At 29.9% G+C, this 18,590-nt stretch overlaps 2 protein-coding genes across 3 annotated transcripts in view; one reads left to right on the forward strand and one right to left on the reverse strand.

The window, feature by feature from the left end:
* LOC130669413 (mediator of RNA polymerase II transcription subunit 11) lies at nt 1-5,220 on the forward strand. Its single transcript, XM_057472315.1, has 3 exons — nt 1-281; nt 4,713-4,853; nt 4,927-5,220. Exons 1-3 carry the CDS (start codon nt 206-208, stop codon nt 5,133-5,135), a joined length of 426 nt encoding a protein of 141 aa, XP_057328298.1. The 5' UTR covers nt 1-205; the 3' UTR covers nt 5,136-5,220.
* A 3,844-nt stretch (nt 5,221-9,064) lies between these two features.
* LOC130669631 (rho guanine nucleotide exchange factor 7) overlaps nt 9,065-18,590 on the reverse strand; it is a 30,368-nt gene continuing 20,842 nt past the window's right edge. The window contains exons 6-10 of one of the 2 annotated variants that reach the window (XM_057472623.1): nt 16,829-17,026; nt 12,402-12,573; nt 9,823-9,912; nt 9,559-9,649; nt 9,065-9,443 (exon numbers count right to left, since the gene is read on the reverse strand). In XM_057472623.1, coding sequence (XP_057328606.1) covers nt 9,284-9,443; nt 9,559-9,649; nt 9,823-9,912; nt 12,402-12,573; nt 16,829-17,026 — 711 coding nt within the window. In that variant the 3' untranslated portion in view covers nt 9,065-9,283. The remainder of the gene's footprint in view (nt 9,444-9,558; nt 9,650-9,822; nt 9,913-12,401; nt 12,574-16,828; nt 17,027-18,590) is intronic. The other variant, XM_057472624.1, reaches the window with a different exon arrangement.

An 18,590-nucleotide genomic window follows, 5' to 3' on the forward strand; every position in this document is an offset into this window, starting at 1 on the left:
CGGGTGTGCTATCAATAAGGTTATGAAAAAAAAATTGTTATGACAGAACATAGCGAACTTGTAATGTGTTTTTTGGAGTAACTTTAAAATTGAACTCTCAAATTTCAATTCAGTTGGCTACACCTAAGTCATTAATTAATTGTTATAATTTATTTCTACATCTCGACTAAATAAATTTGTCGAATTCATAAAAAAATCGTCAACTATGACACCGCCAATGGAACGGATTCAAATTCTAGAATTAATTGAAAAAGATATAATTAATTGTTTACAAAGTGCTGGTAAGAACCTTTTATTTTATTTTTTATTTTTATCTCTCAGGATATAAAACATATACAGACATACATACATACATATAAAAATATATACATATGCACCTATAGATATGAAAATCATCTGTACATAGGACTGGTAAAAAACACTTGTTCCAAAAAAGTAAAATAATTATGATACTGAAGTTAGCAGACGTCTAATAATTTTTGGATTTTTTTTTTTGACGATAAACCATAAAAAAAAATATTTTAAAAAATTGCCCTTGTAATTTTTAAAATTTTCTACACGTGCATATTTTTAGTGTTCGTTTTTTTGTAATTGATATGGTGAAAAAAAAATCCGAAAATTACTAATTGTCTGCTAACTTATGAAACGGAAGTTGGCCGATATCTGATAATTTTTGGATTTTTTTTAAGCAACAAATCATTGAAAAAATTGCACCTATAGTTTTTTAAATTTACTACATGTTCATTTTTTTAGTTTTTTTTTTCTAATTGTCCGGTAAAAAAAAATCAGAAAATTTCCGATTGTCTGTTTTCTGGATCATAAATAATTTTAGTTTTTAGTCATCCAACAAAAAAGATCATACTCTTAGTAGTGCTCATACATGCGTAGATTAGAACGTGAAAAAATCTAAATTAAAGTGAACTACATTTCAAATAGTTACAGTCCAACGTGTTAATTTTAATTCAAGCAATTTTTTATATTTAAGGCTGTTTGGTAACAAATTAAAGTATTTTATTGTCACAGAATTATTTATTTAAATTTTTTAATGCCAAGGCATAAGCTGAGTGGCAACAATATTATACAAGATAAATATATTACATAAGTACTACAGAATCGTTATCAAATCGAATAATTGAAGTACACTAATTTATAGCCAATTTATTACTATTGTCTACCTCAAGTTTTAATAGAAAATCAAAAATTTTATTTTTAAAAACTTCCAAACTACACGAATTTGAAATATCAACCGGTAGCTCTCTCCAAAGTCGTATCAAAGAAACAACAAATGAGCGCTCATAAAAAATTGTAGCGAAGTTTGGTAGTTTAAAGTTTTGACTTTTATTTTTCATGGCTAGCCTATTAGATCTTCTGATTTCAGGATCCTCTTCTTTGAACAACCTTCGTATAAATTTAGGTTCACCTGTGCTAAGTACTTTATAAAAGTAACACGTTATAAAATATAATTGACGTGATTTGATACTCAACCAACTAGAGTTTTTGTAGGCCACCCTATCAAAAAAAATCCATATGGGAATCAAGCCTGGATTACTGTGCGGGTTTCCACATGACCTTTTCGGTTGGATTGCATGGGATCCCATAGGAATTAATATAGAAATGTATAGATTTATGTAAGAATCCATGTAGAAAACCGTGGGTACCTGAATTCTCAAATAGGAAATTTATATAGGAATCTGGGTTTCTATGTAAGTAATTTCTACAGAATTCGGGGTATCTGAACTTCTAAGTCTATCGTCTATTGATACTTATAAATTAGGAATCGTACAAAGGTATTTATTTATTTATTAATTTCATACGCCAATCGGCTATATACAACTGGTTACAAATATTAGGAAAACTATGATTTGAAAGGAGAAACATATTCAATTATAATTCAACTTTGACTTTTTTGACTGAGGAAAGAAAAAACTTGATTAATTATTTAGAAGATTTTTAATATTTGAGTGAAAAACTGATAGAGATCCACCAAAAAAATCGATGTCCGAATTGAACTCGTTGACTTGGTTAGCTATTCTATTGTACGGTCCATAAATTACGTAGTTTTTGTTAGATCTTAGCGTGTTAATTATTCGATTGCTCTTGAGAAACGGTTTATTACAGACTTTACCAAAGCTTCCTAGTATATCAGGCGAATCGATCAATCCATTGATGATTTTATAGAAGAAGATCAGGTCAGTTATTTGTCTTCGCGTAGATAAATTATTGATTTTAAACTTCAGGTGCAAATCTTGTGCTGTAGTCAGGGCCCTTAGGCCTGATAAAATAGGATAGAGACTTGAGAAATTTACGTTGCACCGCATCCACTCTGTTGCTAAGTATGCTAGTAAAAGGAGACCATATAATGGTTTTGTTCTCTAGTATTGGCCTAACAAGAGTAGAGTATAGAGTAACAAGCATATTGTACTCCGTTTACGAAACACATACGCTTTTTATGGTATTTGTATCAATATAACTTGATTTTTTTGATAGGGTATACGCGTTTCAATAGACGATTTTAGATTTAGATTTAGATTTATTATCGGTCATAGAGTATAACTCCTTGTGATCACAATGTTTTACAATATTACATAAAGTTAGGGGAAGGGGGGGGGGGGGCAAAACGGGATAGGCCGGCAAAATGGGATACCCTCAAAATTTCGTCAAAATTTTTTTTTCTCGAAAAACTTTCGAAAATGGTCAAAAATGACATCTAGTATCATTTTACACTATTAAAAGCTAAAAAAAACATTTTTATATTTTTTGCGAAAAGTATAAATGAAAAAAATGTACAAATTTTATCGTACTACAAATTTATTTTCATGAAGTATCACAAATTAAGAAATTTATTTCTTTAATTAACTCAAGAACAATAACAACAATAATACTAATAAAAACTCTAAAACTGTAACATTGGTAATCATCATAATTTTAACTGTTACATTGTAACTTTCATAATTTTGTAATATTTTATAACTTTAGTGCTATAATATCACATTATTAAAAGTTATGTTAATTTTCTAATATTCAATATTTAATTATTTCTCTTATAAAAATAATTTCTTTGGAATGAAAACTAACTAACATTATTTTTAACATAAGTATTAAAATTTATAATAAATAACGATAACGATATATAACTGATTCATCGTTAATGAAAGATAAATCTCTAAAATTATTCACAATAATCACAGATAAATTGAGTATCATCGTCCGAAACACGTTAATTTTATTACTTACATCAATTTAGAAAGACATTATTACATCAATTTTATTCACTTGAAAAAAAAAAAAAAAAATTTACTTTTTTTTGGGGTATCCCATTTTGCCCGCAGAAAATAAAAATTTTTTTTCTGATGGCAGTCTAAAATTCGTTATATTTATTTCAAATAGAATCAAAATGAAGCCAATTTACGATATTTATGTCCCTAAAAACTAAATTTTTCGTTAAGTATCCCGTTTTGCCCCCCCCCCCCCCTTCCCCTACATTTGAATAATTATTATAATTAACATATGCAAGTATCGATATGACTCTCAATCCACAAAATTATTGAGATGAGACTAAAAATGGCCATCAAGTTTAAGTTAGTTAATATATAATCGACCTCATAATATCTAATACATTTAAATGAATTAATTATAACTTGACACTTATTTTAAATTATATTGATTCTTATATTGATTCACTCTCACGCTTTAGCTTGGGACGATTGTGATGATTGCGAGAGATTCGCAGAGATGTTTGATAAAGAGTGAGAGTCCAAGTTTTGCTATAGTTTAGATAAATCTGTAGTAGGCACTATTTTCATTGGTTTTGAAGTTGCATTCTTTCTCATAAATACCGCTCCATTTGCAATTCAGATAGATTTCGAATCAACTTGCGGAAACTGCTTGCGAATTTTCTCTCGAAATTGGTATAGTTCTGCTGGAATCAGATGATTAATATTTATTTTACATTGTGGTAATTGTAAATCAATAACCGACGATGAGAGTTCAGGCAACTGTTTCTTCTTTTCAATAAATGAATTACATTTGGTCACTGTTGAAAGCTCAAGTAATATAGCACGCGATCTTATTCGGCTTTCATCAGTAGTTGCTATATTACTTATCGCATTTTTACCCATGCGTTGAGCCTGTATAATGTCATCTGGATTTTATACAACGATAGATAGATACCCCGGATCCTATAGAAATTATTTATATAAAAACCCAGATTCCTATATGAATCTCCCATAAAGAAATCCCATATATCCAAGTAACTTTACGGGAATTCAGGTATCCAGTTTCCTAAATGAAGTTCCTACATAGGAATTCAGGTACCCATAGTTTCCTATGTGGATTTCCTATATGGGAATCCAGATTCCCATGGTTTCCTACATGGATTCTTATGGGTTCCTTTGCAATCTCACATGGAATATTTTGATAGGGTATAGTTTTATAAACTTTTGGTAACCGTATAGATCTAGATCTAGATTTTCCTTCATAAGTGACGTAACGTTTTTTACAGTCATAGTGATAATATACGGACTCACGATAAAAGTATCTCTAAAGCCCAGAACGTTGATACTATAATTTTTTTCAATAATAATATTAATTAGTTTATTCTCTATGCCGCCCAATGTTCTATCAACAATTTGATAGCAACCTGATGATAAAACATTGAATTGTTAAGTTAATAAATTTTCCGTAGTAATTAATAATTAATAATTAATTTTTAGGTCAGGCCTTTGTAGAACTTAGTAAAGAAAAATCAAGTTTGAAACAAGCCGAAGGTCAAACACATCAATTTTTAAAATTACTGGGTACTGTTGAGTCAAAACTAAGTGAGCAAATCAATTATCTTACTCAAGTGTCCACAGGTATGATTCAAATCAATAAAAATTTAGATTAAATAAAATAAAGATCAATTTTATTATTTGATCTGTCTTACAGGGCAACCACATGAAGGATCAGGTTACGCGAGTCAGAAAGTTTTGCAAATGGCTTGGCACAGACTGGAACATGCGAGAAGCAGAGTTAATGAATTAGATCGTATTAAAAATAAACACCTTCACGGAAGATCCAATAGCAGACCAGCGCAATCGTTACCACCTGCAGCAAGTGCATCAGTACAAATTTCAACGTCAAATCCTAGTTCTTAATCTTATTAATGGGTAATTTTAATTTTGTAAAAATAAATATTTTCTAAAAGTAAATAAATTCAATACTATTATTAATATTATATATTTTAATCGATATATACTTATTTATATTATGTACGATTCAAGTCTTCTTCTTCGATTCATCTAATGACTCAGCTACCGTAATCTTAAGTGGAAGCGAGTTCCAAAAATTGCAACCCGTAATTATAAAAAACCGCTGAGAAGGCTTTTTTTAAAGTAATCAGGCAAGGCTGCGTCTTATCATTTTATCTCGAAGCGATATGTTGACCAATACGGGGAACTGGTGCTACGCCTTGATTTAAAACAATTCAATCTTAACAATATACATATTAGGGTATATCAAAAAAATCGACTAATTTTTTTTACTTTCATCATATCGAAAATATTGTTGGAAATGACGAAAAAAAAATACTGTGAAAGATTGAGCTCTTAATATTAATATAAATAACTGCCGCATCGCAATTTTCTATTTCCCGTTTAAATAACATGGGAAAATTTATTTTTTAAGCTTTGGAATTTTGTAGCTCTCGGTGGGACCAATACTTTTACATGTTCAAGACATATTCTTATGAAAAATTCAACGCTCTACAAAAAAGGTTTCTTATAACTTTTCGATATTTTCATTTCTTCAAAAGTTATTCGAAGTTAAAGTTAGATTGACGATAAATTTTTAAATTTTTTGACGCAACCATGAACTTTATCGGAAAATTTTATAGGACATTTTTTGTAGAGCATTTTATTTCCTATAACTTATCTCAGAGAAAATTTTCAATATTTTTTACAAGTCGTAAGTTATTTGCAATTAACTGAAAGTTTAATATAATTAATTTCAAGCAACAAAATTTAGATTATTTAAGAAAATTTTCAGTTAACTGCAAATAACTTACGACTTGTGAGAAATATCGAAAATTTTCTTTGAGATAAGTTGTAGGAAATAAAATGCTCTACAAATAATGTCCTATAAAATTTTCCGATAAAGTTGATGGTTGCGTCAAAAAATTTAAAAATTTATCGTCAATCTAACTTTAACTTCGAATAACTTTTGAAGAAATAAAAATATCGAAAAGTTATTAGAGACCTTTTTTGTAGAGTGTCAAATTTCCCATAAGAATATGTCTTGAACATTTAAAAATATTGGTCCCACCGTGAGCTACAAAATTCCAAAGCTTAAAAAATAAATTTTCCCATGTTATTTAAACGGGAAATAGAAAATTGCGATGCGGCAGCTGTTAATATTAATATTAAGAGTTCAAACTTTCACAGTATTTTTTTTTTCGTCGTTTCCAACAGTATTGTCGATGTATTGAAGAAACAAAAAATTAGTCTATTTTGTTGATACACCCTAATACAGATATACATTCATCATTGAATAAATCATTTTCTTTAATCAGAGCGGGTGGGCCTTCCCCAGCCCACTTCGACCAGAGTCTCTTTCTTTCCTGAGATGAAAGAACTGTTGACCTACAGGGGCATAGACTTGAGGTGGTTGTGATTAGACACCCCTGGTCGTCACTTGATAATATTTTTTGATCAAAGGTGTCATCTGGGGCTAGATGGGGATGTTCGAAACGCGTGTAGATCCAAAAGAGTGAGGAAACAGCATCCTGTAAAAGGAACGTAGACTTCGACCGCATTACATAAATTTTGTGAATTTTTTACCGCCTGTTAAAGTTATTAATATATTGATAACTTCAAAAAATTGTGATTTATTAATATTGTAATTTAAATTTCAATATTAAAAAAAAAAAGTAGAAATAATTGCTTTCACATTTTGAACTGACAGTTAAAAAGTGTGTAATTTAGAGTGAAATTTTTTGAAAAATTGGAGGGGTCGAATTTTTTGAAAACGTCGATTTTAATCTTTAAACCTTAATAACTAGTTGATCACTGCAAATAATTAAAAAAAAATTTTTTCCTAAAAGTACATGTTAATACAATCAAAATAATATCGGACTTTTTATGGATGTCGATATTTATCATTATTCTATCATTAATTGAAAATTTTTTATCTAAAAATTAAAAAATTAATAACTTAGTAACGGTTTGGAATAAAAGACTAAAAATTGGTGTACCAGCAGCTTTCAATACATCTTAAACCATATGAAAAAATTTGCAAAATCAAAGAGGTTCGCGTAAAAATCTCGGTGATTTGATATGGAATGCCCGATATATATTAATAGTATGGAAAATAAAAGTAGATATTGACATCAGGTCGATTTTAAATCTTGAAAATTAATAGTCAATAATTTATAAAATAATCGACGACCAGGACCGGCCGGCGGTCTATTGACACCTCAATGAGGCCCAACCTGGACTTTAATAATAATAATAATAATAATAATAATAATAATAAAGATCAGTAAAGCCGTATTCCATTCAAACAAAAGAATTAAAAAGTCTGGTCGTAAATTAAATTCACCATATAAAATAATACAAGGCTATATAAATTCAACGGAATTCTCTTTAAGTATGACAGCAAGCTTGGAAACTTGTTGCACCACCATCATCATATTGAGGATTCACCGTCAATTTTTTTAACATCTTTTCAACGGTCTAAAGTAGATTATACTTGCATCAACTTTACTGATGAGCCCAGCAAGTAAATTCGGGGTGAAACCGTATTTATAATATTAATATCTTTGATAATTAGAGTCTTTTCAATTAAAGTGTGGTATTACAGTGCGCATTGAGCATTATTAATCCACATGTAATTACTCATACGCAGATTAGATTCTAAATAAATATATGTCAATTAAGCAGATCAGTAAAGCCGTATTCCTTTCAAACAAAAGAATAATAATAATAACAATTAAAAATATTCTAACTAAACTGACAATGAGAGGTTTGGATTGTATACGTATTAGGGTGATCCAAAAAATAACAAATGTTTTTTTTTCTCGGAAACAGGTTCAAAAGTTTCATTTGGATAAAAAAAGACGCCTGTGAAAATTAGAGCTCTTAATATTAACATTAAGGTTGTCCGCATCGCACTTTTCTATTTTCCATAAGAATAACATGGAAAAAATTTTGTTTGCGTCTTCTGATTTTTCTAAGTAGCTAACGATGCGTCATAGGAATAATTGGCAGGCATATTTTTGTAGGTAATTGAATGCTCTACAAAAAAAGTTTCTTATCATTTTTTGATAAATCTATTTGTTCAAAAGTTATTTAAGATTGAAGTCGAATTCATATTAAATTTTGAGATCTTTTCACTTTTCTGGCGAAACTATCAGACCTATTACAAAATATCATGGGACCTTTTTTGTAGACGATTTTATTCCTTAGAAGTTATTTCCAATAAAGTTTTTTTGAATTCCGCATTGTTTGCTAGTTATTTTTATTTTAATGTCAAGCTCATAAAAAAAATAGTCTTCTGATCGATTTTAAGAGCTTGACATTAAAATAAAAATAACTAGAAAACAATGCGGAATTCGAAAAAACTTTATTGGAAATAACTTGTAGGGAATAAAATTGTCTACAAAAAAGGTCCCATGATATTTTGTAATAGGTCTGACAGTTTCGCTGGAAAAGTAAAAAGATCTCAAAATTTAACATGAATTCAACTTCAACCTCAAATAACTTTTGAACAAATAGATTTATCAAAAAATGATAAGAATCTTTTTTTGTAGAGCATTCAATTCCCTACAAAAATATGCCTGCCAATTATTCCTATGACGCATCTTTAGCTGCTTATATAAATCAGAAGACGTAAAAAAATTTTTTCCATGTTATTCTTATGGAGAATAGAAAATTTCACAGGCGTCTTTTTTTATCTGAATGAAACTTTTGAACCTGTTTCCGAGAAAAAAAAAATTTGTTATTTTTTAGATCACCCTAGTACTTATTATTTGATAAATTTTTCTTTAAAAATACATTATAATTTTACTATTTTTATTTATTATTTAAAGAATATTAAAAAATTAATGGAAGACTTATTCGAGATCGGAAAAGTTTTACAATTATTTGTGAATCAAATTAACGAACAATAAATTTTTATATAGTAAATAAGATAATATATATATATATATAGAGTATATTAAAAAAAAAGAAAAAAAATATTTGTTCATAGCACAAGTAGTATAGACAGTAAGGCACAAATACATTAGAAACTAATTTTTATGCACGTATTAAGACACAAAATTATCTATTGCACCAATTCGTTTCATCGCAACTGTGAGCAACAATCGTGATTGTTTTTCTTCATCTAATTGTTTAGTGAGTTGTATAACTTGATTTTGCAGAGATCCAACTTGATTTTTCAAGGTTTCCACAGTCTGCGATAAGCTCCTACATACAGTAAAATAATTTATAGTACATATATTAATTATTTAACTTCAGAATTAGCTTTTGATCTACCGACGTGTAATAAAATTCGTTAATTTTCCACGTTTTTAGTACATACCTGTCATTACAAGAATCCAAATTTCCGAGTTTATTATTTACAACAGACACGCTATCACACATCTTGTTAGACGATTCATTATCCAACGCAGCTGAAATTTATATGCGGTTGTTAGTTACACACTTTTATAAAAAAAAATTATTTTTCCTTAATTTTAAGAGATCGTTCGAAGCTAATTCTGAAGTTAAAATTATAATGTCAATAAAAACAACAATATTATATTTAGTTCGTGGTTAAGTTATACTAGAACAGTTTTTAATTTACCAGAATGGACAGTAAGTCTAGCGTTGACGGTCATGCAATAACCCTCGATAATTTTTAATATAATTGCGTCATCTTCAAATTGACGCTCATCTAAAATTTAAGAATATTAATTGTTAATTTAATTATTTAACTAAATAATACGTCTATATTAGAGTGATTCATTTCCGCAAAAGTTTTTTTTTTTCAAGTCCTCAAGCAAAATCTCAATCTACATCGAAAAAAAAAAATTCTCACCAAATGTGAGCTCTTAATTCCAATGCTAAGTACTTGCCATTTGATTTCAAAGATTTCCCATTTAAAATACACGTAAATTAAATTACTTTTTTTTAATTTCCTAATACTCAGCAGCATTTCATGATATCAAGGCAGTTTTGGTCGCAAATTGTAGGGCATTTGGTGTTCTTCAAAAGTGCCCGAAGTTACTTAGCTGTAATTCCAGCTGTTTCACTTGTGTCCGCTGTGGAACTCATTTTTCCTATGAAATTGACGTTTATTGGCTTGCAGAACATAAACCAATGAAAGTACATCAAAAATGTTAATAGAAATTTTATAGGAAATTTTATTCCCTTCGAAAACAGTCTTATGAGTCAAGTCGCTAAAGTCCATAGTTTCCGAGTTATAAAAAATAAAATATCAACTATAATTTTTTTTTTATATTATATTATTCAAATTATTAAAATGGTAATAACTCGGAAACTATGGACTTTAGCGACTTGACTCATAAGACTGTTTTCGAAGGGAATAAAATTTCCTATAAAATTTCTATTAACATTTTTGATGTACTTTCATTGGTTTATGTTCTGCAAGCCAATAAACGTCAATTTCATAGGAAAAATGAGTTCCACAACGGACACAAGTGAAACAGCTGGAATTACAGCTAAGTAACAACGGGCACTTTTGAAGAACACCAAATGTCCTACAAGTTGCGACCAAAACCGCGTCGATATCATAAAACGCAGCTGAGTATTAGGAAATTAAAAAAAAGTAATTTAATTTACGTGTATTTTAAATGGGAAATCTTTGAAATCAAATGGCAAGTACTTAGCATTGGAATTAAGAGCTCACATTTGGTGAGAATTTTTTTTTTTCAATGTAGATTGAGATTTTGCTTGAGGACCTAAAGAAAAAAAACTTTTGCGGAAATGAATCACCCTAGTCTATATACACTGAGAGAAAAATTTATATTTCCAAGAAAAAATGATTGATTTAAGTATTTCAGTTACTTAAGGGGTTACATGGGTTTCCTCCGTGAAAAAACAGCCTATTTCAAATAATTTTTTTTTAATATAAAAAACAAAATATTTAATTTAAACTTTTTACTGGCTTAAAGATACAGATGTAATAATTAATTACAGAAATTTAAAAAAAAAATACTATAAACTCTGCTATTGTGACGTCATTTCCGACGAGCCCTCGGAAAAAAAATGCGTCCGCGTTGACAGCAGATCTCGTAGCAGGATCATTTGGTGAAAAAAAAAAATTACGTGTTTTAGTTAAGACTTTAAACTAGAACTTGGACGGAGGAAAAAAAATGAAAATTGGATTTTTGGCAGAGGTTTTTACGAAAAAATTCAAAATTTGACAAAAATTTCGCGGCATTTTTTTTTTTTAATAGTTGTATTTGAAAAAAAAAAAAAATCCTTCGTCTAAGTCCTTGTAAATTGTACCTCGGAGACCTGTGTGAAATTTCATCAAGATCGGTTCAGTAGTTCTCGAGAAATCTTGACAACTCACTTTGAAAACACAGTTTTAAGTAAAACGCGTTTAAAGTTTTGAGTGAAAATAAAAGCTATCCCAGCTATCCTTGAGCAGGCAACTTGTTAAGACTGTAATTCCAAAACTATACTCGGATCGTCTTGAAACTTTAGCCCTGATTAAAAACTTCGATTGAATCCGATTGAAAACGTCCTATCAGATTTAATCGGAAATTTCTGATTGACTTTTATTCAGAAAATAATTTTTAAAAAATTATTATTTTCCGATTGAATCCGATTGAAACTGATTGAAATATTTCAATCGGAAAAAAATCGAGAAATAAATTATTATTTTCCGATTGAATCTGATTAAAACTGATTGAAATATTTCAATCGGATTTAATCAGATTCAATCGGAAAATAATCGAGAAATAAATTATTATTTTCCGATTGAATCTGATTGAATCCGATTGAGTTTCAATCAGATTTCTTTCGGATTCAATCGGAGTTTTTAATCAGGGAGGACAATATTCTAGAGATGTCGTAGAATTTAATAAGATAATTTTTAAAAAATCGATTTTTTGAAGTCGTGAAACCCCTTAAATAAAGCCAAGAAATTATTTTCTTCAATCAAGTAAAATTATTCCCTATTAAAAAATCCATATGGGAATCCAGCCTAAGTTATTATGTGGGTTCCCACATGGCGTTTTCGGAAGGATTCCCATATGGTTTCTGTAGGAATATTAATCTATTCTGATACTCATATATGCGAATCAATTTTTTTTTTAAAATAGCTTATTTTGAGTATTTATGGAAACAAGAAAAATAATTACTTGAATTTAATTTTTTTTCTCTCAGTATATGTATGGTAGATTATATATTTACTAGCAGCTCGTGGTGAGCGACAAAGTTCTATATTATCAGACTTGTTAAAGGCTTTCAAATAAATTGGAGGAGCGGGCCGTAAAGACGCAAGACTCCAAGGCGATTTATTCCTTGGTGACGAACAGGACTCCGGAAGTTGCGGCTGCAGTTTCCCGATCGACTGATTGCTCATCTGATTTATTAGAAAAAAAAAAAAAAATGAATTAGGAAATTTAAATGATAAAAAAATTAATTAATTTTCCGAAGAAATATTGATAAAAATTTAAACGTCAACTCTAATATCTATTCTAATGAAATAAACGTTTAAAATTACAACGTATGAACGTTTATGTTAGTATGAAAAAATTCCAATGCAAAAGCATAACTTCACACAACATGGCTGTGCACTGATAAGCATAAAATAATGAGTAGATTAGACTGTGTCAAAAAAATAGAATAATATTTTTTTTTTCAAAAATTGTACGGATAATATTATTCAAGATGACGAAAAAAAATTACTGTTAAAGTTTGAGCTCTTAATATTAATATCAACAACCGTATCATCGCAATTTTCGATTTCCCATTTAAATAACATGAGAAAAATTATTTTTATAGTTTGGCATTTTATCACTCATCAGCGGATCAGTCTTTTGGAAAAATCGATAGATATTTTTGTTGGAAATTTAACGCTCTACAAAAAAGGTCTCTTATAATTTTTCGATAAATTAAATTGTTCAAAAGTTCTTCAAAATCGAAGTTACACAGTAAAAAATATTGTGTTAAAATCAACACAATCTGTGTGTTAAAAATGGTCCACACAATGTTTGTGTTATTTTTCAACACAAACTATTTGTGTTAAAATTTAAACACAAAATTTGAGTAATATGAGATGTAACTTCCACTTTTTAAATGTTAATGGCAACACAAGAAAAATGTTAACTTTTACATTTTATTTTTGTACCATGTATTATTTTTAAGTTATCAAAAGTGTCAAAAATTTTTATTTAACATTGAACTATTTTGTGACAGTCAACATGATCCGAAATTTAGCAGACAGTTAACGATTTTCGAATTTTTTTTCAACAAATTAATTTCGAAAAAAAAAAAATGAAAAATAAAAATATGCGCATGTAGAAAAATAAAAAAGCTACAGATGCAATTTTTTTAAACTATGCGAATCATGAACTTTGTCAACTTTATTTTTTTATGTTCAATTGAAAAGAAATAACAGCAATGTCACAAAAATAATAACTAATAACCAAGCAGAACTGATGCTTAATGGCGCTTCCCGCGTGAATAGAAGAAAGAAATTTTTTTTAACACATTTCAACTGTCGGTTCAACACTTTTTTTATGTTGATTTCAAAGTAACACTTAATGAATGTTGATAATTTGAGTTTCTGTACTAGGTAAAACTTTTAAAGTGTTGAATAGTAGATCGATTAAAAGTTTTAAAGTAACACAGAGAATTGTGTTGATTTGACACAAAATAATCAACACAAAAAATCTAACACGGACCGTTTTTAACACAGATACACAATATTTTTAACTGTGTAAATTCACAGTAAATTTTAGTATTATTTGACTTTTTCGGCAAAACTATCAGACTTATCTTAAGGGGGGAGTAGGGTTTTAAAGGCGAAAAAAAAGCATATTTTTGTGATTTTTTCCCGGCGAGATGAGTAATATAATTTCATTAAACTTAATCACATATTATTGTACAACTTTTAAAGAATATCAGAAAAAATTTTCAACGAAAAATATTTATTAATAAGCTGGTGACGTTGAATCTCCGGAGGCGCCTCGAAAAAAAGTCGTTTTGCGGTGAACATCATAACTCGTTATCGAATCATCGGAAAAAAAAAAATTGATATGCATTTTAAAGTTGGTGTATTTCTCGAGGTAACCACGAAGAGTTTTTTTTTTTTTTTTTTTTTTTTTTTTTCGATTTTTTGCAGCACTTGGAAGTGAAAAACGCGATTTTAGCTCAAAAAATCGCGGTTAATTTGTTATTAAAAAATAGAAAAAAATGAAAAACAAAAAAAAACTCTTCGTAGTTACCTGTTGATTTATGTGAAGAAGTAATGTTCAAATTTTCAAAAGGATCGGTTCAGTACATTTTGAGTTATGATGTTTACGGACTTTAAAAATAACGTTTTCGGGAAAATCCATTTAAAGTTTTTTATTCGTGAAAATTTGAAATAAACTATCAATCAAAGAATATGAATTTTTATACTTATATTGAGTCATCAGTTTACATCCTTTGAAAGACACACAGCCGGAGAAAGGGATTCGGAAGAACAAAGAAAATTGCAGCTGATTTCTACTAGGGGTATGTAGGGGCAGGTCGGGCAGGTATAAAAATCAGGTATACCGGCCGGTCACTTGAAACGCTGTAACTCCGTTAGTTTTACTCGGATTGATTTAAAATTTGTACACAATATTCTTGACATATTGTTCATTCAGAAAAAAAATTAAAAAAAAAAATTTTTTTAAATAATTCTAAAACCCTACGCCCCCCTTAAAATGGTGTAGAACCTTTTTCGTAGATCATTTTATTTCCCACAACTTATCTTCAACAAAGTTTTCAAAATTCCTGAAAGCTCTTTAGTTATTTGCATTTGAATGCAAATCGTATTCTAGCTGATTTTAACTAATTACTTTTAAATGCAAAGAAGTAAAGAACTTTCAAAAATTTTGGCAATTGGGTGAGAGATAACTTGTGCGAAATAAAATGATCTACAAAAAAGGTCCTATAAAAATTTGGTAATGTCTTACAGTTTCGCCTGAAAAGTAAAATAATACTAAAATATACAGTGAATTCAACTTTGACTTTGAAAAACTTCTGAACAATTAAATTTATCGAAAAATTATAAGAGACCTTTTTTGTAGAGCGTTCAATTTCCAACAAAATTATCTATTGATTTTTCCAAAAGACTGATCCGCTGATAAGTGATTAAATTACAAACTATAAAAACAATTTTTCCCACGTTATTCAAATGGGAAATTGAAACTTGCGATGACGCGATTATTAATATTAATAGTAAGAGCTCAAACTTCCACAGTATTTTTTTTTTCGTCATCTTGAATAACATTTTCCGTACAATTTTTGAAAAAAAAAATAGGCGATTTTTTGACAGTCTAGTGTAGATGAATGACAATTAGTAGCGAAATATACCGGTTATAAAAATGATTATCAAAAATCGAATTTAAAAAACAGCCATGCTATGGAAGCTTGCCTTGATTTGTGCTCTCCGACACGGGAATCGTTTTCTTGAGCCACCAGTGAGCATAAAGTCCAGAGGTAAAAATTTTATTTTCTTTCTGTTCTGTTTCAATACGAATTCCTTTCGGTCGAGCTCCAAGTCTTTTAACTTTTTCATGAGTATTTTTACCGTCAAAGGGTATAGGCACAGTAAATCTTTTGTCATTAAGATTTTTGTGCCCAGCATCACTTTCATCATTTCTGTAACCTCGGTCATTTTTCGTTTTTTCCAAATACTCATTTAAATTATCAGTACTTTCTACTGCAGCGTAAGCAATAAAACTGTCGTTGGCACTTTCCGAGGATTGGCCAGACTGTTCACTTTGTCTAGGAGTTGATCCGAATGGTGAACTACAAATACACTGATGCTCAAAACTGTTTTCATCGTTCTCACTTTCAATTCGATCGACGCATTTATTTTGACTGTTCAAATAATATCTATAGTTAGGATTTAATTCCGTTGATGTCATATGATAACTATCAGCCATACCCGAGTCAGACGAATAAATACTAGTTACTGGTACTAAATGACTACTACTTTCGTTGATATCAAAAGTATTTTCTGTAATGGCTGCAAGTTGTGATGACAAATAATCAATATGAATAAATTCTGGACTTCCAGAATCAACTTTCCGCGTTGATTCGATAGACTTCCAATTTTTTGATGATGAATTCCAGCATTTAAACTCACTGTCATTTGAATTATAGTAATTACTCAAACTAGAGTCTGCTTTACAAGAGGGAAGTGCACTCGGTAAACTTTGGCATGTATCGAATTTCGATTTATTATTATTTCGATGTTTGGTCTCATAGTTTCCAACAGATGCCGATGAACCAGAGAAGGATAAATTAGTATCTAAATTGCTAACATTCGTAGGCTTTAAATCGTACCGGACATCTAACATTAGTGAAGATTTTAATAGAGCTCGAGGTTTTTCGGTTGGAATTTTTAATTTTTCAAAAACTATATCGGAATTATCGTCTGTAAAATATTCATCACTTTGTGTGGGGTAAATAGTATAAGATACTTTACATTTTCTCATTTTAACGGCACTTAGATCAGGTTTATAAGAATACTGGAGGTAAAGAAGTTTTTTCACCAACTCGGGATATATTAGTTTTTTTCGAACAAGTTTTGCGTAAAATCGCGATAAACGAGTGTATGGACGATTTACGTAACTCACATTTGATATTGTTGGAGATTTTAAGAGGCTGGATGATTGGTCCTGAGTTAACAGTTCGATCCACTGATAACGTTCATCTTTGTGCGCACATAATACTACGATTTTTTCAATCATCGGACCTGAAATTTCGAACACGTTTTTCATGTCTTCTGTGTCATCTATTGGAATTACATTTATGCCAGTTAATGGAAGTTTTCCCTGTAAAGTTACATGACAATTTAAATCGATAGAAGATAGTTAATGAATAATGACGCACTGAGAGAAAAAAATGTATATTAAATATATACTGTATTTTAAAGGAAAAATCCCGAGTAAAAACAGAATTCCGCCGCACCACCGCCGCAACACCGCTGCACTACAGCCGTGACAATTCCGATTATTTTATAAATGCCGCACCACCGCCGCACCACCGCCGTGACAACTAAAGAATTTATCTATTCGCTGCACCACCGCCGCACCACCGCCGTGACAACCCGAGTAAAAATGAAATTATTATTTTTACGAAAAAATTATAAATTTTTATTGACCGCCGCACCACCGCTGCACCACCGCCGCACCATAGCTGTGATATTTTGTCGTAAATTATTTTTGATTAGTGATTTAAAAGTGGTATATTCTTTTCAATCTCATATAGCACAAGTAAACTTAGTAGTCACTGTCGGTAGCGTAGCTTAGTTGTTAAAGCGTCGGTCTTTCGTGCGTAAGGTCCCGGGTTCGAATCCTACTAAATCGTGTGCGTTTGGTTGATATTTATAGCGTTTTTTCCCTAAATTTCTACTCGGTTAGAAATTAATTTCATCACAAATCTGATTGATTTCCGCATCATCAAAGAAAAAAAAAAAAACTACTAAAATTGAGTGAGTCTTTTTTTTTTATTTAGTTGAAATTTCTATACATGGCTATGTATATATTGAAAATTTTAATATATGGCCATATATAATTTACTTTTACCGGACAATTAAATTTCTCTCACCATAAACCGGGTAAATTAATTAATTAATCATAAGATTTTTGGCATATAAATGCCATTTTTTTGTGAAATCGGGGTTATGCTTAAGCATTGGTGCGGCGGTCGTGCAGCGGTGGTGCGGCGGTGCTGGCAGAATATATTTTTTGCGTGCGGCGGAATATTCCGCCAAACGACGGTGGTGCAGCGGTGGTGCGGTAGTGGTGCGGCGGTCGATAAAAATTTATAATTTTTTCGTAAAAATAATAATTTCATTTATACTCGGGATGCTTGATCCAGGTATTTTATTTCCTTGCTGAGAAAGGAATTTCATTTTGTCAAAAAAAATGTTATTAGACGTGTCTTTTTTTTTTATCTACACGGAAAGAATTTTTTGATAAAAATTACTCTGTAATTTCGAGTAATCCTGGGCCGCTGCAAAAAATTTGTATTTTTTGTTTTAAATTTAATTTTTTTTGTTTAAATATTAACGTTGCTAGACCATGTTTTACTCTACTACTGAGTAATTTTTTAAAAGTCTTATATTTAATCGATTATTGTGAATATCTCATCTTAATCTATTCATTTTTACTCCATGCGATTAATTTTTACTCCCCAATATACCATTCTTTTAAACCCATTAACTTTTTGATGAAAAACTGCCTATAACTCAAATAAATTTTCTTATCTATGGAAGTAATTTTTACTCTAAACTGCAGAGTAATATTTCAGTAGTCTCCGTTAATCTTCGGTTAATATCGGCTTCAATTAAATGTCTTTTATTTTGCTCGCGACAACTTACATATGTTACGCACA

Source organism: Microplitis mediator, chromosome 6 (assembly GCF_029852145.1).
Source record: "Microplitis mediator isolate UGA2020A chromosome 6, iyMicMedi2.1, whole genome shotgun sequence".
Classification (NCBI taxonomy): Eukaryota; Metazoa; Arthropoda; class Insecta; order Hymenoptera; family Braconidae; genus Microplitis; species Microplitis mediator.

Coding starts and splice junctions, on each gene's coding strand:
- LOC130669413 (XM_057472315.1), top strand. CDS start 206: ATGACACCGCCAATGGAACGGATTCAAATTCTAGAATTAATTGAAAAA. Junction 282..4,712: donor TAATTGTTTACAAAGTGCTG/GTAAGAACCTTT, acceptor ATTAATTTTTAG/GTCAGGCCTTTGTAGAACTT. Junction 4,854..4,926: donor TCTTACTCAAGTGTCCACAG/GTATGATTCAAA, acceptor TCTGTCTTACAG/GGCAACCACATGAAGGATCA.